Source organism: Gigantopelta aegis, chromosome 3 (genome assembly GCF_016097555.1).
Source record: "Gigantopelta aegis isolate Gae_Host chromosome 3, Gae_host_genome, whole genome shotgun sequence".
NCBI classification, from domain to species: domain Eukaryota; kingdom Metazoa; phylum Mollusca; class Gastropoda; order Neomphalida; family Peltospiridae; genus Gigantopelta; species Gigantopelta aegis.
Genome location: NC_054701.1, coordinates 18,758,920 through 18,783,926, shown reverse-complemented (window position 1 = coordinate 18,783,926; position 25,007 = coordinate 18,758,920). Strand labels below are relative to the sequence as shown.

At 38.1% G+C, this 25,007-nt stretch overlaps 1 protein-coding gene across 1 annotated transcript in view; it reads right to left on the bottom strand.

Annotated features, from left to right (window-relative positions):
• Positions 1-25,007, bottom strand: part of LOC121368528 (rabankyrin-5-like) — a 35,317-nt gene that overhangs the window by 8,859 nt on the left and 1,451 nt on the right. The window contains exons 2-21 of the mRNA XM_041493265.1: positions 24,639-24,825; positions 22,882-23,000; positions 22,143-22,278; positions 21,615-21,738; positions 17,187-17,336; positions 16,367-16,532; positions 15,793-15,997; positions 14,280-14,409; positions 12,101-12,206; positions 11,379-11,476; positions 10,692-10,926; positions 9,453-9,705; positions 8,249-8,417; positions 6,733-6,848; positions 6,232-6,294; positions 5,262-5,355; positions 4,473-4,673; positions 3,364-3,540; positions 1,699-1,846; positions 286-376 (exon numbers count right to left, since the gene is read on the bottom strand). Coding sequence (XP_041349199.1) covers positions 286-376; positions 1,699-1,846; positions 3,364-3,540; positions 4,473-4,673; positions 5,262-5,355; positions 6,232-6,294; positions 6,733-6,848; positions 8,249-8,417; positions 9,453-9,705; positions 10,692-10,926; positions 11,379-11,476; positions 12,101-12,206; positions 14,280-14,409; positions 15,793-15,997; positions 16,367-16,532; positions 17,187-17,336; positions 21,615-21,738; positions 22,143-22,278; positions 22,882-23,000; positions 24,639-24,825 — 2,968 coding nt within the window. The remainder of the gene's footprint in view (positions 1-285; positions 377-1,698; positions 1,847-3,363; positions 3,541-4,472; positions 4,674-5,261; positions 5,356-6,231; positions 6,295-6,732; positions 6,849-8,248; positions 8,418-9,452; positions 9,706-10,691; positions 10,927-11,378; positions 11,477-12,100; positions 12,207-14,279; positions 14,410-15,792; positions 15,998-16,366; positions 16,533-17,186; positions 17,337-21,614; positions 21,739-22,142; positions 22,279-22,881; positions 23,001-24,638; positions 24,826-25,007) is intronic.

The window sequence follows — 25,007 nt, the reverse complement described above, 5'->3', positions numbered from 1 at the left end:
TGTTTCTGTTCGTCTTAATATTTGTAAGAAGCCCAAACTGGATTTTCTCTTCAAATAATCTTGTACATACGAAAAAAATAATTTTAGGACATAAAATGAAATTTAACTTAATACAAATATTAGAACGATCAGAAACACATTTAATATACAGCCACTAATATTTTATGCAGAAAAATATATTTGATATGTAATTTCAATCGTTAAAAAGTCTCTGTTAGTCGATAACATCTTAAAAAATGCAGCAAACACAGGAATGTCCCTTAAGTGTTTAGCATGTACACTTACTTGGAATTGACCATCTCAGCATTTATTCTACACTCGGTGAGCAGAACTTTAATTGTGTTTAGATGACCATGGTGCACTGCCACATGTAGAGCTGAAATAAGCAAAATAACCTATTAGTAGCAGTGATTATATATTAGAGCAAATATAAGAATTAATCATTCAAATTACTGGAAATGCTGTTTTGTTTCTGTCACAAACATTGCTGCTATTTTTAATATTATTCTAAATACAATAATGATTTTGGTTTTAAAACTACAACAAATAGCTCTGCAAACTCAATCATCCAGTGGAGGGGGGCGCAGAACGTAGCTCAGTGGTACAGTGCTCGCCTGATGTGTCACTGATCCAGGATCGATTCCCGTCGGTGGGCTATTTCTCGTTCCAGCCAGTCCTCCACAACTGGTGTAACAAAGGCCGTGGTATGTACTATTCTGTCTGTGGGATGCTGCAAATAAAGGATCCCTTGCTGCTGTGTGGTCCTTAACCATATGTCCAATGCCATACAATCATAAATAAAATGTGTTGAGAGTGTCGTTAAATAAAACATTTTCTTCCTTCTTCAATCATCCAGCATTAAAATAAAAGAGAAATGTAACAGAAGGGAGGTAACTCTGCAAACACTAATCAGAAAATATTGTATCAAATTATTTTTGCTGGATGCCAATTAAAAATGTTACAAAGTAAATCAATGGTAAAACCACTTCACAAAAAGCTGATAAAATAGTAATAAAGTATCAAAGTACTGTATCAGTTATGAATTACTATCTAAAAACACAGTTCCATGAAGTACTAGTTATGAATCATAAAAAACAAAGCTAGCTTTAAGTTAAAAGCACTACAATCAGTTTAACTGATCACCAAGTTTAAAAAGTTAAGGAAGTACTGAGTATTTATGTAACACATTTTAAACTACAGCTTTTTAGTATCTAAAATGTAGTTAATTCAACAATTGTTCATCTGAGAGAGAAAGGAAACCCAGTGCCACCATATAGCCTACTTCTTCCAAACAGCAGAAAGGGATCTCTTGTACTTTGTGTAATTTTTCATAGACAGGACATCATGGCATTTGAAAACACCCCTAATCAACTAAGGGTGTTTATTCCTGTGACCTATCACACCTTAGACATAAGCTGTACCACTTAACTACTTCAGTCTTTGCAATGAGCCAAATCAGCGCTAGCTAAAGATCACACTCCTGAAATGGTCTTAGGTGATAATCACCTGAATTTTTAACTAAAATTTATTACAATTTTTATTGCAAAGTAATCAATTTGCCACTCTCCTAAAACTTTCCAGACGAGTGTGGAAGGGAGAGTGAGTGATCACCCTCCTTTCCTGGCAAAGACTGACTTTCCACCCAACTAATTAACTGAAAATTTTGTTTTGTTAATTCTAATCATGTGACAGACAAACCATTGTTGAGATCTTCATCGACAGCATCGTAGTCGATCCCATTCTCGATGAGGACAGAACAAATGGAGGAGAAATCGTTGGCCGCCGCCAGGTGGAGGCACGTCTCTCGAGTCTTGGTGGTTTCGTTCACCATCGCCCCAGCCAGCAGCTGGAGGGAAAACCACACAACACTAGTCATTTTGTGAGTAAGTAATCAAAAAATAACAGTGTAAACAACATCATATCACACAAAGTACATTTTTTAAATACTTAACAAACAGAATATAAGTGTATTTTAACTGTAATGATGTTAAAGTTTATTCACGGATTAACATATATTTTAAGTACCTTTTCATATACGTGTTGGAAAAAATAAAACGTTTTGCTACATGATTAATTCTAAACCCCAGCCATGTTTAACCTTCGACATAATGTATACTGCAAACAGTGTATACCCCGGAAACAGAAATATAATAAAAGAAAAAAGATTTCTTTTCAAAATGGTGGTTTTATTTTGATTTTTTCTATTGAAAACACCTTGAAATGTTCAATTCAAAAACTGGTTTTCGGCAAGTATTTTCGCTTGACAACAATGGTGGCACGTCACGGTCATTTTAAGGGATCGATAGCTGACTGTGACAGCTAATTTGATAATAAATTTGATCGTTTTACCAACAACTAAAGTCACCAAATATTGGGATATGAATCGTAGTTCTGGGGTTTTTTTCATTCTGGTCAGAAAACCACTGTTATCAGGAATAATGGACATAAATTCTGGACGGCTAGCCACAAATGCCCGTAAATGAACTTTATTTCAGGTATTTATAAAACATTTAAGTGAATATATGTCAGTAAAAAATATAAACTTGTATCCACTCAACATGGTTTTTGTTAAAAAATTAATCCAGTAGTCTAAAGGTTAAACATGAAATGGGGATTCCGTGAGACTAAAAACGGTTACTAAATATTGGTAATGGAAAGAAAGTTTGTTTTGTTTAACGACACCACTAGAGCAAATTGATTTATTAATCATCGGCTATTTGATGTGAAACATTTGGTAATTCTGACAAGTAGTCATAAGACGAAACCTGCTACATTTTTCCTAATGCAGCAAGGGGTCTTTTGTATGCACTTTCCCACAGACAGGAAAGCACATACCACAGCCTTTCACTAGTTGTGGTGCACTGGTTGGAATGAGAAAAGAAATCAGTCAGTTGAATGGATTTGCTGAGTTGGTTCAATCATGCGACTCAAGCGAGCACTCAACTGAGCTAAATCACGCTCCTGGAAAGAAGAAAGAAGTATGTTTTGTTTACCAACACCACTAGAGCACAATGATTTATTAATCATCGGCTATTGGATGTCAAACATATGGTCATATCGACACAGTCATAGCGAGGAAACCTGTTACATTTTTCCATTAGTAGCAAGGGATCTTTTATATGCATCATCCAACAGACAGGATAGCACATACCACGGCCTTTGATATACCAGTTGTGGTGCACTGGCTGTGATGAGAAATAGCCCAATGGGCCCACCGACAGGGATCAATCCCAGACTGACCATGCATCAAGCGAGTGCTTTTTACCACTGGGCTACGTCCCACCCGCCCCTGGAAAGAAGTAATGATAGACAGATAAATGAACAATAATAACAGCAGCAACAAAAGTAAGACGAACAATGTACCAGATTTCTGACGATGATCTCCGACCCAGCGTGGACGGCTAGATGAAGAGGAGTTAACTGCTGTGAGTCTTGAACTCTGGAGTTAGGGTTGGCGTGAACACTGAGCAGAAACAAAACACTTTCAATGTCTGCCTTCATGATGGCGGTGTGCAGGAAGTTACGGCCACGCCCATCAACCTGAAACAATTTCAGAAAATAAAAACAGCCCAGAAGTGCTGGTATCTACTGTATACCATTAATACTTTAGTACATGGTTTGAACAAGAGTGTATCAGTCTAGCTCTGTGTATCAAATTATTACATATACTTCATATATACAGTGAGTAATAGACATCAGACCTGTGAAAATTGCACAGTGATCATTTTACAAATTTGACCCTACATGTATACCAGTCACAAGTTATGGGTCAGTATAAAATTTTACAATAAGTTTTCAATTTAAAAAAAAATAATCAGAGGCAGTGATAGGTAATGAAAAGTAGGTTACAGACACGAATAAAGCATTTCAGACTGCATGTACATGAGCCTTTTACTCACAGCTTATTTGGTTGCTGGTAGAAAGTGTATGGCAAAGATTGTTTGACTTTTTAAAAAACTTTATCTGACTAAGCAGGGCACCTAATTGAAAACTGCATGGGAGGGTATAAATTTCTTTTTAAATTGGCTTTGATTAACCATACCACCAAAACGTAAACTGAGCATTCTGGACTGGTCAAGCCCTGTCATATCTGAATGATAGCATATCCATGAGACAAGTAGTGAGATGCCTGCAAGAGAGCTATTCCGTCATCCATTAACTGTAAGAGTGTTTCCATACCATTGGCAAAGTGAATGGGATACCCTTCTCAGACATAGTGTCCATGTGGCCCTTAACTTGTTGTGATTGATATAGTTTACATCAATCCAACAAATACATAGCAAACTGTTGTGTGCAAGACCTGTGGTATGCATTGCATAACATTACATATTGTAAACAGCTTACATATATAATAGAATTGTTGGTCAGATTTTGTTAATTTATTGATGTATAACGATCATAAATTGTATAAAATTGCAAATTATTGTAAACTTTCTCTATGTTAAAGATATATTTTCTGTATTCAGTGTTACCTGTTCTGCTGCAGTTGGTTCTCTGTTGAGGATCGACTGAGCGGCCTTGTTGTTTCGTGTCATCATTGCACACGCAAACGGCGTACAGCCATTTTTGTCTCGCAGCGTCAGGTTCAGGTTCGGATGTGAGAGGAGAAGAGAGATTATCACTGTGTGCTGGTTCTGTATAGCTACATGTATCGGAGTCTTGCCTTCAGCATCCTATAACATAAAACTTTAAACTGATTTCTCTCTAGCTATGTGTATTTGAATCTTGCTTTCTGCATCCTAAAACATAAAACTTTAAACTGATTTCCCTACAGCTACATGTATCGGAGTCTTGCCTTCAGCATCCTAAAACATAAAACTTTTAAACTGATTTCTCTATAGCTATGTGTATCTAAGTCTTGCCTTCTGCATCCTAAAACATAAAACTTTAAACTGATTTCTCTATAGCTATGTGTATCTGAGTCTTTCCTTCAGCATTCTAAAACATAACTTTAAACTGATTTCTCTATAGCTATGTGTATCTGAGTCTTTCCTTCATCATTCTAAAACATAACTTTAAACTGATTTCTCTATAGCTATGTGTATCTGAGTCTTTCCTTCATCATTCTAAAACATAACTTTAAACTGATTTCTCTATAGCTATGTGTATGGGGAGGGGGGGGGGGGGGGGGGGGGGGGGGGGTCAGGTGGCTTTTTTTGTTTTCAATATGACCCCAGACCCCCCCCAAGACTAAACGAACCCCCCTCTCAAAACCCTGGCTCCGTTATGTTTTGTTATGTAGTGTTGTTCCTCTGTGTTACCTGAGCGTTGACATCTGCAGCATGTTCCATCAGACACTGAACCAACATCTCCAGACCCCAGGCACACGCCAGATGTAACGGACTCTGACCGTCTCTTAAAATATAACATTTTACACTTAAACACAATACTTATTTATGATTGAACACTGGCCATCTCTTAAACAACATTTTACACAAAAACACAATACTTACATGTATTTATCACTGAACACTGGCCATCTCTTAAAATATAACATTTTACACAAAAACACAATACTACTAAATCCATATTTAATTATTCTTTTGTTAATCTGTTTTTATTATTTGGAGATCCATTTTGTATGAGTGTAAGATTTGAAAAATAACTATAATAATTAATCTAGAACTCTGTGAACATATAACATTCCTGCTGTTTTATTTATATCTTTATCTTTGATTAATCAATATTTTTACAAATTGCACCAAAAAAAAGAAGAATATTTTTGTTATTTCTTTTTCGGTTTTACATCAAGACAAACTGTCATTATTGAGAAGAAACATCTAAAATGGGAGCTAGTTTGGAGTATAGATGCCTGCTTTTTTAGCCTGATGCTATAGGAATCCAATACTTATTGGATTTGCAGGATTTTTATTTGGAAAAATATTACAGTCATTGGATGCCATGATTGCCATGAAAAGACATTGTTAAGGAACATCATATCTGATGATGTCACTTGATGCTGATCTTTTTGTCATATTGAGCATTATTGTTTCAAAACAAAAAAAAAGAATTCAAACTAAAACAGACACTTTTAAATGTTATTATTAATAAGAATGTTTTCACTGATTCAGTTTGCAAATGATTTTTCTTGTTCATACCCCAATGAACTTAAAAGAAATAACTTAAATGCAATAATTAAACCAGAAAGCATTCTGAGATAATCGAAGAATCCAATACATGTTACAGAATATACATGAACAGAGATTAATCAGCCATGAGACTAGAGTTCACCTGGATTCTTCTCCATTAGAGCAGTCAGTCCCCTCTCTCCGTGGACTGTTTTTGTCACAGCCACTGGAAAATAAGGATTACAAGTCTAATAATTATCATCAAAAACAATAATTGTTACTGATTGGCAACACTTAAATAAATAGAGGATATTTCATGGTTTTTGTCAAATATGATTTATATCTCATCAAGTGAAGTTTGCAATCATATCTCACAAGTCGCGCTTGCGCCAGAGGGCGTATTCACTGGGATGTCAAAGCATACAATATCTGCTTAGAAACATTTTTTTTAAATTGGAGACTGTAGTTCTGTCTATCTGTATCCTTGAACAGAATACAAATTATTTGAAATACTTTGGGTTTGTTTTTTAATTTAATCAACCATCTGTGAATAAGAAGCTAGCCATTAAACAGTCTTGAAGGTAAACTGTTTTTAAAAAAAATTAAGTGGCTGAAATGCTGGTCATTCAGTTTAAATAATTTACATACTGAGATATATACAAACCTTCTAATGAGAAAGCAAGCTACGTGCTCGTTATTTTCATCTATAGCTCGGTGTAACAACGTCTGGTAACAACCAGGGCCAGGCGACCACAAATTAACATCACACTTTTGTTGTACCTGCAAAATGTAGTGGTTAATTTTACATGGTCTCAAACCATATCAAACAAACATCAGATGCTGAGTGTAAGATTTAAACACTACATACATATTTACACCAAATTATTGGTGTAAGATTTAAACCCTATATAACTAAAACACCATTCAGCTGACTGGGTTTTTTCTCATTCCATCCAGTGCACCACAACTGAACAAAGGCCATGGTATGTGCTTTCCTGTCTGTGGGAAAGTGCATATAAAAGATCCCTTTCTGCATTAGGAAAATGTAGCGGGTTTTCTCTGATGACTAAGAGTCAGAATTACCAAATGTTTGACATCCAATAGCCGATGATTAATCAATGTGCTCCAGTGGTGTCGTTAAACAAAACAAACTTCTACCTTCTAGACACAGTGTGACAGATTTAACTTTCTGACTACTGCAGGTGAGATATCTCGCCTAACATCATGCAAGCCGACACACTGTATATCACATACAGTACGTTCACATTTCATGCCGTTTTGCACTGAACCAGAAATAATAATAGAATACAGATCGAGACTAATCTTGATAATGGCCGCTTCAGCTTTATGTTTTTGTATGAGAAGTGCCTGGAAATGTTGCATCGAAAAAGTAGTTTTCGGAGAGTATTTTCACTTAACAACAATGGCAGAATGTCACGGTTATTTCCAGGAATTAATAGCTGATTGTGACAACTAATTTGATAATAAATGTGACCATTTTACCAACAATGAAAACAATTACGCAATATTGAGATATTAATCATACATGTAGTTCATTTTCAAAAGACATTCTGTTTAGAGAAACAGAGTTATTGGGAATAATGGAAATAAATACTGGACATCTGGCCACAAATGTGCGAAGTAAACGTGACTTCATAAATGTTTTGCAAAATTACAAATTAATACTTACTGATTCATATTCAACATTATTTTATATATTTATAAACATTTTAAGTGAAAATATGTGAGTAAAAGTTATAATTTGTACCCCCTCAACATGTTGTTTTCAAAAATTAATCCCGTAGTAATAAATAAATAAATCAAGTTTGTTTGTTTTAATGTTTATCACTGAAGCACATCGATTAATTAATCATTGGCTATTGGATGTCAAACATTTGGTAATTCTGACTCTTAGTCATCAGAGAAAACCCGCTACATGTTTTTTAATGCAGCAAGGGATCTTTTATATGCACTTTCCCACAGACAGGAAAACACATACCATGGCCTTTGTCCAGTTGTGGTGCACTGGTTGGAACGAGAAAAATCACAATCAGCTGAATGGATCCACCGAGGTGGTTCGATCCTGCAACACAAGAACCTCAAGCGAGCACTCAACCGACTGAGCTAAATCCCATCCCCAGTAGTAAGAAGGTTAAAGACTATATCAGAGAATCACCCACCAGACACTTAGCGATGTCCTCCTGTCCAGTATCGAGAGCCTGCCACAGAGGACAGTTCCCACTCGGATTGACAACGTTCATGTTGGCACCCTTCTTACACAGCACATCAACAACCACGGGCAGGTGACGAGTTATAGCGTGCTGCAGGGGCGTCTCACTGTCTGGAGATCTGAGAAAATAACAACCATGATATAGGTTACCACACAGGCAATGATATCAAACACTTGTTCATATAACATAATCATTATTATATACATGGCTGGCGATATTAAACACATATTATGCTAATTACATATTAATTATTATGTTACACAGTTGATGTTAAACATTTATCCAAGTAACATTAATTGTATTACATGTATACACCTCATAATCAGACCTTGTTGTGAAAACAAATTGATGGGAATGGAAGGAAGGAAATGGTTTATTTAACAATGCACTCAACACATTTTATTTACGGTTATATGGCATCAGACATATGGTTAAGGACCACACAGATATTGAGAGAGGAAACCCACTGTCACCACTTCATGGGCTACTCTTTTCAATTAGCAGCAAGGGATCTTTTATATGCTCCATCCCATAGAAAGGATAGCACATACCACGGCCTTTGATGTACCAGTCGTGGTGCACTGGCTTGAGGCGAATGATTAATTGCTTCTCTAGCTTAGATTATGGGAAGCCATTTAAGATGTTATATTGATAACATATAAATTCACATGTTAAGGGGAGCTAATAATTACACTCCTTGAACTAATTTCAGGGAAATCATGAGAAGCAAGAGTGACAGCTCCCTTGAAATGGGAAGGTATGGATATTAAAAATTTGTTTAAGAAACAATCTTTTTATCACACTATTATGGACTAATTTAAATAGATGTATGTAATCAAACTTTCAAATCAAAGGACTTGTCGATTCTCACAGACATTTCATTCAAAATCAAAAACATTTATAATAAAAAAATTGTGTTTTCTTCCTAATACAATTTCAAAGCAAGGACAAGCCACTCTGAATTTAATGACAAGTTACTTTGCTTTTAATAAAAAAATTAAAGTATGTTTTGCTTAATGGCACCATTAGAACACACTGATTTAATCATCATCAGCTGTTGATTTTAATAAGAATTCCTAACAATGACAAGTTACTTTGCATATTATAAAATAACCCAATGAAAACAATTATTTTTTGCGACATGACAGCTTACTTAGCCTCAATATCTGCCTCGTGTTCTATAAGAAAGAGTGCGCTGTTTGTGTCCTGTTTCTCGATGGCCTGATGCAGCAGCGTCAAACCTTCCGCATTCTTCTCGTTTATATTAGCTCCCGCTTTCAGAATCTTGGCGGCCAGATCATGGAGGCCATTCCAGAGAGCGAGACCCAGAACTGTCTGACCTTGAGAGTCCTTGATGTTGAAACTCGGCATGATTATCAGGTTGTTGGAGCTTTTAGACACTTCAGCTGTCAAGATAAAATACACAAGTTTTTATTTTATACATTTTAACAGTCTCGTGTATATTTTATTTTGGTAAATGCTTTATAGTGTTTGCTTGAATGTTTCTTCAATTTGTTTTTGTTTTTAAATAAACCCTCCAAAAAAAATAAAACGTAACTTTGTTTTATAAAATAAATACTACTGAAGGAATAAAAGACCATATAGCACTTGTATAAATTGACATGAGTTAGTACAGTGTATTTGAAAAACAAAATGTTTCACTTATTCTAGGATGAAACAAAACATGACGAGAAGAATGGAACCTCATCTCGGCAACTATTTTTGCCAGGAGGTATTAAAAATCAAATGTCAGTACAATACTATGTAAAACCATGATGCAGATATTAAATGGACAAAATGTTACAACCATGCAGACCGTTGCTTAAATATTGTTTTTTTATGGCACTTAATTTTATATTAATGGAAAAATTAATGCGACATAAATAGAAACATGCAATGGTGTCATCCCCAAAAGACATTCTTTATTCAAGACTGGTTATCATTTAGGCTTCTGCCACTGCAGTGTTTTCCCTAGCTTGTTTTAGCATGGTGTGGCACCATCTTGCCTTAATTAGCACCATGATGCCTGATATTAAACAAGTATTTTTCAATAATTAACTCTAAAACTGCCATAAAAGTTTATAAAAACACTCTGCAAATATATTATTAATTATTAAAGTATCCCTGTTATATACTTTGCCATTCATTTACAAAAGCAAGCACATTAATTACATTTATTTTTATTTTTATAAATTTTTTGTCTTTAATCAAAGAAAACAAAAGTACCGGTGAGGTACATGATACACATGATCAGGAGTTTGATGGAAAACCATATCTATATTAATTAATATGTTATGGGTATGCTTCAATTGTAATTATGTGAAATTTGTGCAATAATTTAGATTTCTTCTACTGGTTTGTTAACAGTGTTCAAGATGAATACGACCTTCACCTTTGTGAGCGAGGAAGACCTCGACGACCATGTTGTGGTTGTTGCCGAGGGCAAGGTGTAGTGGCGTCTGCTGTGTGACGGGCCGCGCGTTGTCATCAAGGCCCAGAGACGCCATGTTCGACATCAAGTAGGGTGGCGTCAGGGTCTGAGCGTTTGGGTTAGCTCCCTTGGCTAGCAGCTCCTGCACCAGGTTTGTCAGTCCAGCCTGGCAGGCAATGTGCAGGGCTGTTTCTCCCTGGAGCAAAAGAAGAAGAAATGTTTTACATAACAACACAACATATTTAATCTATGGTTATATGGTGTCAGAAATATGGTTAAGGACCACAGATAAAGAGAGAGAGGAAACCTGCTGTCACCACTCCATGGGCTAATCTTTTCAATTAGCAGAAAAGGATTCTTTTTATTATGCACTATCCCAGAGACAGGATGTGGAGCACTGCCTGAAAGGAGTAATAGCCCAATAGGTCCCCTGATGGTGATTGTTCCTAGACTAAATGCACATCATGCAAACACTTCACTAATGAGTTATGTCCCATCCCCTGGAGCTAACTTAGACAGTGTTATTTTTTATTTCTTCACAACATAGATATCTGAACGCTTATGTAAAACAATATACATATATATTAGAATTAGTTTTTGCAGGGAAAGCTCTTAATATTGGCTTTAAACTCTTTTTACCAATCTCACCTTGTTGTTGGCATGGACGACACTGGCACCACGTCTCACGAGGAATATTCCCGCAGCCTGGTTACCGTCCTGAGCAGACAGATGCAGAAGACTGGAGCCTGGAGAAATTCAATGTGATCTCAATATACAATGACAATCTCAGCTTTAACAGTCATAATAAACAAGCATTCTGAGAGTACTGCTAAAGCAATACAATTCCCCTACCGAACCCAACAAGTTTTTCGTGTCTCCTACATTCAAGGGCCTTACTTCGGTAAAAAGCTATACACAAAATTTCATTTCAATAAGGCTTTCTGAAAAAAGTCTGAAAAACAAACTTTTCATATCTCCTATATTCAAGGGCCATAACTCTGTCAAACTTGATCTGTAACAGTACATGATAAAGCTGGACACAAAGTTTCAGCTCAAAGCATTCTGAAAAAAATATCAAGAAAACTATGTGGGACAAACGGACGGACAAGAAATCTAGAGTCCCCTCCGCTTGGACTGGTAGGGGACTAGTAATATTGATCATGCTATCTACTTATTACAGTACAGTAATCTCCATTTAGAATACTCACTTGACAGGTGATATAGTTATTACAAAATATCCATGACGAATACTCACTTGACAGGTTATATAATTATCACATGTAGAATTTTCTCACTTATACAGGCTAAATAGTTATTACACTAATTTTCATGTAGAAGATAATACAGTAAACGCTATGTACGATACTCACCCGACTCTGGTTCAATAGCGTCAGGAGAACTGGCGTGCTGTAGAAGCTGAGAGGCAAAACTATCAACACCGTACACCACCTCCACATCCTGAGACCGGTCAGCAACCTGAAACACAAACATCCAACACCTATCATTGACTGTATAACAATAAATTATAGGTCAACAAGAAAGGAAAGCAATATTTCATTAACAACACAGCCAAGTGTGAGTGCAGAGGGGTTTCAGGGGTCGAAACCAAACCCTGCTCAAGAAAAAACCCAAAACTTTTCAATATATTTTCCAGGGGAGCATCACTCGACCACCACCACAACCCCACTCCACTATAAACTTCGCTCACAACAGAGTAGACTATTCCCTGCTAAAATGCATTCATACATGCCTGTCAGCAAATTTTATATACTACTCAAAAGAATTTAAGGGTCAAAAATTTATAACCAAATAAGTTTCAGAGTGTATTAGATTGATGATGTAAACTACACCAATTTTTTTATTTATTGTTCCATATTTACAAAAAACCACAAATAAACGTCACTGTATACAAGAAAGTCACATGACATGCTGTCAAAGTTGAAGGTTGTCAAACATGGATTTTACACATTAGAACATTCGTTTAATAGTGTGTGAATCCATCCCTGGCGCGAATACACTCGACACATCGTTGCCTCATGCTGTTGATCAGACGTCTGAAGAACTCTTGGGGAATGGCCTGCCACTCTGCCATAAGAAGTTGACCCAGATCATTATGAAGGTTGGCCGGAGGGGCATGGTTATCCCGAACTCTCCTGCCTAATTCGTCCCAGGCGTGCTCTATTGGGGCCAAGTCAGGCGAATATGCTGGCCAATCCATCCTTGCGATACCTTGTTGTCTGAGAAAGTCTGTCACCACCCTGGCGCGGTGGGGTCTGGCATTGTCATCCAGTGGTTGTGCGTTTGACGTAGAGCCATATTGGTGATGTAGCGGTCCTCTCTATTTGTAGTATTTCGGGGTCTTCCCGAACGTGGACGATTTTGAACAGAATTCGTTGCTTGGTACCGTTGCCACAGTCGGCCAACGACACTCTGACTGACACCAAGTCTCAGAGCAACATTTCTTTGCGTATTGCCATCCTGAAGCCAAGCAATAGCCCTTCCTCGATCTTCGATAGTCAGTTGAAGTCGTACCATTTTGTCGAATTTGGAGTGTGCACCGTACACGAACGCAAGCTCCAATTATACGGAAATTCAGCATTGGGAACATGGAATACACGTGCAAAGCGTGCAAATGAAGCGCTTTGTGAAAAAGCAAGTTATGAGCACTTAGCAGACCTTTCGCTTTCGCCCTAATTTACGTGCAAATGTAAGCATGTTTTCGCCATTAGAACTAGTCGACAGTGTCACTGACAGTGGATTTTAATTCATTTATGGGTTGCTTAGACCCACTTTCGTCAAAATGGAACAATACCATGCGTGACATTATGGTCTAGCTAATATAATTGACATTCTGAAAATAATGTCGAAAATATCGTCTGACCCTTTAATTCTTTTGAGTAGTATACTATAAGTATTGTTATTTCATGTCTAACTTATAGTTATTTCAAAATTAAGACAGAGAATGATTGCAAACCTGCTGCTAGCCACATAGGCTACACCTATCAATAAGGATGGAAAACTCTATTACCATTATATATACTTTCTCACAGATAGTACAGCACTGACATACCAGTGAGGAGACGTGGCCCACTGAAGGTCTATTATATACTGATGGAAAGAAATAAGGGAACACATCAAATTGTAGACCATATTTAATTCACAACTAGCGTATTAATGTCTGTATTTCATACCAAGTTGTAATGTGGGACTGAATGTCTATAGTGTTGACTGTGCTGCCTATATGTTCCCAGTCAACTTCTGACAATATGAATTGATTTTTGATGCAGTCATTATTTTTTGTTGCTATCCAAGTGATCCTTTCTTTCCATCAGTATATGACCCATCACACCTCAGAAAAGTGTCTAACCATTGGACTACATCCTACCCGAATGCCAATAGATGCAAGCTGTCCAACTGAATGGATCAGTTGGTATATCTTTGTATATCAGGATCCAGGTATGTTAGGATTTGTCGGGGAAAAAGACAAGAGGCTAGTTAAGGTTGGAATACACTAACACCTAAGTAGGAAGATATGAATATTTTAGATACCTGCTGAAGAGCTAACCACAAGGCTGTGTGACCATCCACATTTTTAATCTCCAAGTCCGGACTCCCTTTTTTAAGCAGAACTTTAAACACCAGCTGATTCTTGCAAAATATTGCAGTGTGGATTGGAGTGCTGCAAAACAGGTTAACAGTTTAAGAAATTGAAATACTTATTTATTAATTGTACAACACTCTTATTAAAATATTTATGATCAAATGGTGTGTTAAATGTTAAGAATGACAAAATGTTGGATTATTTAGAAATTACATAATTCTAAAGTCATCTACAGATCACACAACACTGGGACATCCATAGATGCTAAACTATTATTTGAGATCACTCAACACTGGAACAGCTGTAGATAACAAACTGGGTCTTAGCGTTACAAGATCGTAAAACCATCCTAGGCTATGATGTCACTACAGCACACACCATAGTGACGTCATAGCATTTGATGGCTTTACGATAGCCTCGAAAATATGGATCATGGATTATATATAAATCACACAGCAATGGATTATCTACAGATCACAAAACACTGGAATATCTACAGATCACAAACTGGATTATCTATAGATCATAGAATACTGAGATATCTATGGATAACAAATAGGATTATCTATACATATCACAGCATTGGATAATTATCTACATATCACACAACACTGGAATATCTTTAGAATTAGATCACAAACTGGATTATCTGTAGATAATAGAACACTGGATTATCTATAGATGACAGAACACTGGATTATCTATAGATGACAGAACACTGGATTACCTATAGATGACAGAACAATGGATTACCTATAGATGACAGAACACGGGATTATCTATAGATGACAGAAAACTGGATTATCTATAGATGACAAAACACTGGATTATCTATATAGATGACAGAACACAGGATTATCTATAGAGCACAGGATACTGGATCATCTATAGATGACAGCTCACTGGACCATCTATAGACCACAGAATACTGGATCATCTATAGATGACAATACACTGGACCATCTATACACCACAGGATACTGGATTATCTATAGATGACAGTACACTGGACCATCTATAGACCACAGAATACTGGATTATCTATATAGATGACAGAACACTGGATTATCTATAGACCACAGAATACTGGATCATCTATAGATGACAGTACACTGGACCATCTATAGACCACAGAATACTGGATCATCTATAGATGACAGTACACTGGACCATCTATAGACCACAGGATACTGGATCATCTATAGACCACAGGATACTGGATAATCTATAGATGACAGTACACTGGACCATCTATAGACCACAGGATACTGGATCATCTATAGATGACAGTACACTGGACCATCTATAGACCACAGGATACTGGATTATCTATATAGATGACAGTACACTGGACCATCTATAGACCACAGAATACTGGATCATCTATAGATGACAGTACACTGGACCATCTATAGACAACAGAACACTGGATTATCAATAGAATGCTAAAACACAAATTACCTTCCTGCAGTGTCCTGAGCATTGACATCTGCAGAATGTTCGAGCAGGAGATGGGCAATCCGTGCCATCCCGGCCATAACCTCCGCGTCAGTGACATCCGGATTGAAGGAGGCCACCATGTGTAGAGGAGTTTCCTTGTCTATGTGAGTCGACATATTCACATCGGCGTTATTCTTGATGAGAAAACTAGCAGAATATTCATCACCTGAAACAAACATTCAACTCGAACTCATACAATGTTTCAATGGTGTTGTTGTCAAGCCATCAGACTTAAGGTATTTAAGTGCTGAGTGCACATTCTATTTATCGGTTACGCAGAAATAAATCCAGATAACCAATTTTCTTTTTGCGTAACCTATACATATCCATGTAAACTGGGATCCAAATTTTGCACGTACAAAATAGGTTATGCAAAATTAGATTCGCACGAGCAATGCATGAACGTAACGATCATTCTCACAATTTTCAGAGGTCTGGGCTTCCACCAAAAGTAAGTTCTAATGGCTCTTTGGAGAGGTGCATGGCCACTAAACAACTTTATCTTGCTAATAATAATTTTCTGTTAGTTTCGTACCTCTCTTGATCGCCTTGTGTAGCAGACACTTTCCAGAGTTGTCTTTCCTGTTGATGTCTGCGTGGTTCGTGACGAGAGTTTGGGCGACACCATCTTGTTTTGACTGCAGAGCCAAGTCGAGAGCGATGTCTCCTTTATTGTCCACCTCATTCAGCTTCACAGCCAGCTGGAAAAACAACACACCATCATTTTTATTAATATTCAAACATATTAATTCATCATTATTTTCAGTGGTAGTAACAGATTCAATCTCTTAAAATAACCATATGATAGACACCAAATAGCTATTCTATTACTGAGCTAATTACTGTTTCTAGCACTGAATTAATTACTGTTCTGCGATTCTTAATACAAACACACATTCAAATAATTCTGGATACAGTAACCAAAATCAACAACATGAACTGAGTTACTGAAGAACATTTCATAAGATGAGACATGAAGGAAGTCATTAACAGTCAACAGCAACCATAAGCCTTCCAAACATGCCAATATCAATAATTAAAATAAATGTACTGACAAGTAAATTTCAATAAAGAAAAAAAATATGTTTTATCCAGTGACGCACTCAACACTTTTTAACTACTGTTACAGACATATGGTTAAGAATAATAATTAGAGAGGAAACAAGCTTCTGCCTCTCCAAGGGCTACTCTTTGCAATTAGAAATAAGTGATCTTTTGTATGGATCAATCCACAGACATAATAGTACATAACACAGCCTTTGATACACTAATTGTGGAAAACCTGGTTGGAACGAGAAAAAGCTAAATAGGCCCACCGATGTGGATACAGAAATACAACTGGTAGTTTGACTGACCTGTGAGTCGAATTCAATGAGATAGAGGAAGACAACGTCCTCTCTCTCGGCGCGGATGGCGGTGTGAAGTGGATACTCCGTCTTCGACTTGAACATCTTGTACAGCAGCGGTGCCGGCATAGTCTTGAAGTCACAACTTGTGAAGTCGTTCTGAGAATTACACATCAAAATACACCAAACCTTTACAACTCACCAATGTGTTTTACACATCCAGTATGTATGTGCTTGTAAGGGAATTATAATAATCAGGTAGTACTAAACCAAATAACTTCCGGCTGGGTCAAAGTTCGAGGTGCAACGAACTTTTGATAGAGAAGTGAACACCACAAGTCCTGTGATTGGTTATACATGTGAGTGTGTTGGTTGTAAAAAATAATAGTTTCATCTGGGTAAAACAAATATGCAATTTTATTTCATCTAGTACCAATGTGTTAAGTAGCCTTGTGCTTGAAACATGTATGGGGTACCTGTAAAAAAAAGTACTCAAATTTTGTGCGGAACTAGGGTAGTCATAGACGCTACCCGTTATCTCAGAAACGAGCAGCTTGACCCCCAATTTTTTCTGATTCACTTTAAGTGTGAGAGGTGGTAGTATTTATATCCGTGGCATTTATGTCGGTTGATACGTTGCAGGTAGGAGTTTTAGCCACATATGTTACTATTGTCGTCTATGGGATTTGATTTGGTAGTATACACCCATCACAAGGCAATATATCATATAAAAAGCAATATATATAATATATAAAAATTTAAATTGATCAATATTGTTCAAAGCATTTACAGACTGGTTACGTTTGAATGATCTGTGTATTGATTTAAGAACATATATTGTTGTTTTAAAATAAATTATTTAAGTTATAAAAATAAAAACCTGTTAACACATATGAACATTGTTTTGCTTTTGATGCCAAATAGTTATATTTTTCATTTTGTCATTCATCCATCCAAAAAGGTAAGTTGAACAGAATAAATTGTTCCTATAAACAGAAGAATATAAATTTATAAAAAAACAATTTTTTTAAATAGACACAGAAATACATAAAAATTGAAAAATCAGATTGTTGTTGACATACATCAATCTACATAACGTACCCAGTGGATTGAGATGAGCTCTGAACAGTGGTTCTTCAATCTACATAACATACCCAGTGGTTTGAGATGAGCTCTGAACAGTGGTTCTTCACTCTACATAACGTACCCAGTGGTTTGAGATGAGCTCTGAACACCAATCCACATAACGTACCCAGTGGTTTGAGATGAGCTCTGAACACCAATCCACATAACGTACCCAGTGGTTTGAGATGAGCTCTGAACAGTGGTTCTTCACTCTACGTACCAATCCACCTATTCACTCTACATAACGTACCCAGTGGTTTGAGATGAGCTCTGAACACCAATCCACATAACGTACCCAGTGGTTTGAGATGAGCTCTGAACAGTGGTTCTTCACTCTACATAAGGTACCCAGTGGTTTGAGATGAGCTCTGAACAGTGGTTCTTCACTCTACGTAACGTACCCAGTGGATTGAGATGAGCTCTGAACAGTGGTTCTTCACTCTACGTAACATACCCAGTGGATTGAGATGAACTCTGAACAGTGGTTCTTCATTCTATGTAACGTACCCAGTGGTTTGAGATGAGCTCTGAACAGTGGTTCTTCACTCTACGTAACGTACCCAGTGGATTGAGATGAGCTCTGAACAGTGGTTCTTCACTCTACGTAACGTACCCAGTGGTTTGAGATGAGCTCTGAACAGTGGTTCTTCACTCTACGTAACGTACCCAGTGGTTTGAGATGAGCTCTGAACAGTGGTTCTTCACTCTACGTAACGTACCCAGTGGTTTGAGATGAGCTCTGAACAGTGGTTCTTCACTCTACGTAACGTACCCAGTGGATTGAGATGAGCTCTGAACAGTGGTTCTTCACTCTACGTAACGTACCCAGTGGTTTGAGATGAGCTCTGAACAGTGGTTCTTCACTCTACATAACGTACCCAGTGGTTTGAGGTGAGCTCTGAACAGTGGTTCTTCACTCTACATAACGTACCCAGTGGTTTGAGATGAGCTCTGAACAGTGGTTCTTCACTCTACGTAACGTACCCAGTGGTTTGAGATGAGCTCTGAACAGTGGTTCTTCACTCTACGTAACGTACCCAGTGGTTTGAGATGAGCTCTGAACAGTGGTTCTTCACTCTACACAACGTACCCAGTGGTTTGAGATGAGCTCTGAACAGTGGTTCTTCACTCTACACAACGTACCCAGTGGTTTGAGATGAGCTCTGAACAGTGGTTCTTCACTCTACATAATGTACCCAGTGGTTTGAGATGAGCTCTGAACAGTGGTTCTTCACTCTACATAACATACCCAGTGGTTTGAGATGAGCTCTGAACAGTGGTTCTTCACTCTACATAACGTACCCAGTGGCTCTACGTAAGGTACCCAGTGGTTTGAGATGAGCTCTGAACAGTGGTTCTTCACTCTACATAACGTACCCAGTGGATTGAGATGAGCTCTGAACAGTGGTTCTTCACTCTACATAATGTACCCAGTGGTTTGAGATGAGCTCTGAACAGTGGTTCTTCACTCTACATAACATACCCAGTGGTTTGAGATGAGCTCTGAACAGTGGTTCTTCACTCTACATAACGTACCCAGTGGTTTGAGATGAGCTCTGAACAGTGGTTCTTCATTCTACATAACATACCCAGTGGTTTGAGATGAGCTCTGAACAGTGGTTCTTCACTCTACATAACGTACCCAGTGGTTTGAGATGAGCTCTGAACAGTGGTTCTTCACTCTACATAACATACCCAGTGGTTTGAGATGAGCTCTGAACAGTGGTTCTTCACTCTACATAACGTACCCAGTGGTTTGAGATGAGCTCTGAACAGTGGTTCTTCACTCTACATAACGTACCCAGTGGCTCTACGTAAGGTACCCAGTGGTTTGAGATGAGCTCTGAACAGTGGTTCTTCACTCTACATAACGTACCCAGTGGTTTGAGATGAGCTCTGAACAGTGGTTCTTCACTCTACATAACGTACCCAGTGGTTTGAGATGAGCTCTGAACAGTGGTTCTTCACTCTACATAACGTACCCAGTGGTTTGAGATGAGCTCTTAACAGTGGTTCTTCACTCTACACAACGTACCCAGTGGTTTGAGATGAGCTCTGAACAGTGGTTCTTCACTCTACATAATGTACCCAGTGGTTTGAGATGAGCTCTGAACAGTGGTTCTTCACTCTACATAACATACCCAGTGGTTTGAGATGAGCTCTGAACAGTGGTTCTTCACTCTACATAACGTACCCAGTGGCTCTACGTAAGGTACCCAGTGGTTTGAGATGAGCTCTGAACAGTGGTTCTTCACTCTACATAACGTACCCAGTGGATTGAGATGAGCTCTGAACAGTGGTTCTTCACTCTACATAATGTACCCAGTGGTTTGAGATGAGCTCTGAACAGTGGTTCTTCACTCTACATAACGTACCCAGTGGTTTGAGATGAGCTCTGAACAGTGGTTCTTCACTCTACATAACGTACCCAGTGGTTTGAGATGAGCTCTGAACAGTGGTTCTTCACTCTACATAACGTACCCAGTGGTTTGAGATGAGCTCTGAACAGTGGTTCTTCACTCTACATAACGTACCCAGTGGTTTGAGATGAGCTCTGAACAGTGGTTCTTCACTCTACATAACATACCCAGTGGTTTGAGATGAGCTCTGAACAGTGGTTCTTCACTCTACATAACGTACCCAGTGGTTTGAGATGAGCTCTGAACAGTGGTTCTTCACTCTACATAACGTACACAGTGGTTTGAGATGAGCTCTGAACAGTGGTTCTTCACTCTACATAACGTACCCAGTGGCTCTACGTAAGGTACCCAGTGGTTTGAGATGAGCTCTGAACTGGTTCTTCACTCTACATAATGTACCCAGTGGTTTGAGATGAGCTCTGAACTGGTTCTTCACTCTACATAACATACCCAGTGGTTTGAGATGAGCTCTGAACTGGTTCTTCACTCTACATAACGTACCCAGTGGTTTGAGATGAGCTCTGAACAGTGGTTCTTCACTCTACATAACATACCCAGTGGTTTGAGATGAGCTCTGAACAGTGGTTCTTCACTCTACATAACGTACCCAGTGGTTTGAGATGAGCTCTGAACAGTGGTTCTTCACTCTACATAACGTACCCAGTGGCTCTACGTAAGGTACCCAGTGGTTTGAGATGAGCTCTGAACTGGTTCTTCACTCTACATAATGTACCCAGTGGTTTGAGATGAGCTCTGAACAGTGGTTCTTCACTCTACATAACGTACCCAGTGGATTGAGATGAGCTCTGAACAGTGGTTCTTCACTCTACATAACGTACCCAGTGGTTTGAGATGAGCTCTTAACAGTGGTTCGTCAATCTACGTAACGTACCCAGTGGTTTGAGATGAGCTCTGAACAATGGTTCTTGAGGATCTCAGCACTCATCTCCTCTGCAGTCTGGTAGAACCGGATACAGTTCTTCATGTTCACAAACGACATCAACCCGTTCTCACACCTACGGGTAAATTTCATTAAGTTTAGGTAAACAAAATAAAATAAATTTCAATACATTTCATTTAAATACTTTGTTAATAATAGATTTACATACTAAATAATGTTAAAGATGTAATCTTAAATCTGTATTATTTTGTACACTGATTAATAAATCAATGTACTCTAGTGTTGTCGTTAAACAAAACAAACAAACAAATACTTTGCTATTATTAAAACATATATTGTTCAATTTGTAATCTTAAATCTGTGTTGCTTTTAACACTGCTTGTTATTAGTACAGAGTTTACATAATTATTGTTTTAAACCTTTGTACACTACTTGTAATAATAATTTCTAACAATGTCTCCATTTACCATAATCTACATGTACTTCCAGTGGTTAATAATAAAATGTGTCTCCTCCTACCTTCTCCGTAATGCCTCGAGTTTGAACCTCGTTGCTGCACGGAGGAGCTCCAACAAGAATGTGTCTTCAGCTCGGATGTCAATCTCATCTGTGTAAACCCAACGCAGCAGGGAGAATGCAACGTCATGCTTGATATCTGAAACAACAAATATTGTGTTACGGTTCCGCTTAAATCAGGCCCTAATATAGCCAGCAAAATCACACTTTTTTCGTCAAAAGTTGGCTCAAGTAGACAAAGTATATTTTGGATCTAATATGATTTCAGAAACAAAGTGATGTTTGGTTTTTGCAACTAACATTAAATAAATGTGAAAGACGTTGGTACCAGTCAATATGTTCGCACATACTTGGCCTGAACATGGCATTGGTTGTCATTATCATTAAACATAGACAGGGGCAGGACGTAGCCCAGTGGTACAGCGCTCGCTCAATGCACAGTCGGTGTCAGATCGATCCCTGTCAGTGGGCCCATTGGGCTATTTCTCGTTCCAGCCAGTGCACCACGACTGGTATATCAAAGGCTGTGGTATATACTACCCTGTCTGTGGGATGGTGCATATAAAAGAACCCTTGCTGCTAATCGAAAAGAGTAGTCCATGAAGTGGCGACAGCGGTTTCCTCTCTCAATATCTGTGTAGTCCTTAACCATATGTCTGACGCCATATAACCGTAAATAAAATGTGTTGAGTGCACCATTAAATAAAACATTTCTTTTTTTTTAAACATAGATAAAACACACCTGACAGGTCGAGTTCAGTAACAACGTTCAGGTCAACTCCCCACTCACTGCTGCGAGACGACAGGATAAACTTGTGAGCCTTCAGCTCCTTTCCTTCATCCAGCTGGATTATCAGATCACTGCAACACAAAACAGTCTTCATAAAGATATTACATACAAATACTATTATAATAATAGCATTGCATTGCGAAAATAATACATGTATATGTATTTACGTATGTATCACATTGTGGTATTATGAAACGGTGTATCATGTTTAGTAAAACCAAAATAACACATGTATGTAATACAGATACATTTATTACACCATGGTATAATATAATTTCTAATGTTGAATGTTGCTTCAGCCTTACCACTTTTGGGGGGTATTATTAATGACTCCAGCAATAGTGCCAGAATGTTGAATATTAATCAATGTATCAGTGGAACAGCTATAGTTCAATAAATTCCAATACACAGGCATCGAAATAAGCATTGTGTCTGGTAACCCATTTACAGGTTACCACAAAATATAATCTGGTAACCTATAGGAAAGAAAGAAAGAAGTGTTTTATTTAACGACGCACTCAACACATTTTATTTTACGGTTATATGGCGTCAGACATATGGTTCAGGACCACACAGAGTTTGAGAGGAAACCCGCTGTCGCCACTACATGGGCTACTCTTCCGATTGGCAGCAAGGGATCTTTTATTTGTGCTTCCCACAGGCAGGATGGCAAACCATGGCCTTTGTTGAACCAGTTATGGATCACTGGTCGGTGCAAGTGGTTTACACCTACCCATCGAGCCTTGCGGAGCACTCACTCAGGGTTTGGAGTCAGTATCTGGATTTAAAATCCCATGCCTCGACTGGGATCCGAACCCAGTACCTACCAGCCTGTAGACCGATGGCCTACCATGACGCCACCAAGGCCGGTGGTAACCTATAGGTTTCCACAACTATATGAAAGTTAGAATTGAATTCCTGTTACTACTACGCGGTCGTTCTGAAATTGTATCGGTGCGCGCGAACATCGATACGAGAAACGAAATCCGGAAGTAAATTTATCTAGTGGGCGCTGCTTAAACGCGGATTTCCAAAATTGCTTTACAATTGCACAAGTGCGCACGAACATCGGTGCAATTTTGTACGAGAAAACAAAACGCGGACATAAATTCATTTAGTGGACGCTGCTTAAACGCGGAGTGACTTGTGTGTGAACATCGATGCAATTCCTGACGAGAAAATGAAACGCAGAAGTCCTGAATGCATTGCCTGGTTTACGTTCAGAAACGAAACTACCATTCGTTGAAATTTTTTATCAAGAACGAAACACCGTTCGACTTTTCTAACATGTGGTAACCTCCCGGTAACCTGAACGACCGTTCTCGACTTATTTCGATGCCTGAATACGTTATATTCTGTATAGAATTGTGTAATGAAATGTGTTATTACTGATGATAAAGTTGTACAAGTATAGCCATAACAATCTATGTTAGTGTCTACCAGCAGTTTTTCTATTTGTTAAATCCTATTGAAGAAGGTTTTTATAATTGATTAAACATTGTGCACTGACACTTTAAGTAAACAGGAAGGATGGGATTGGGACACACTGAAAGGATGGAGTTGGCCCATTTGATGAATGGAATACTGGTTTTAAAAATGAGCGACAGACATCATGCAGGAACAATGTTGGTAGGGTGTAGTTCACCACCAAATGAGATGGCCAGGGTCTGGTTCCCCCTCCAAATCTACCCCTGTTGATTATAACTGACCTGTACTGCTCCTTGTCAAACAGGTCAGCTACGAGAGAGAGGAGTTTGGCCACAAAGCTGTCCTGGCCTCCAGCACCCACTACTGCCACGGCAACCTGGTACTTGCGTTCAAGGTCAGCATACTTGTTCTGTAATTTGACGTATTCCTCTCGTAACAGACTCAGGTGGTTCTGTAGTTTGCTCACCTCTATAGTATAAAACACAAAAGCATTGCAATGATTAACATCTCTGTTTAGTTTGTACATGTAATGAATAAATGACAAAATAGCCAAAACTATAATACCAAGCACTCATTTAAGTTGGTAAATTTTAATTAAGAAATATTTCTTCTGGCCTAGAAGATTTTTAAAAGAAGTATTGAAGTTTTGA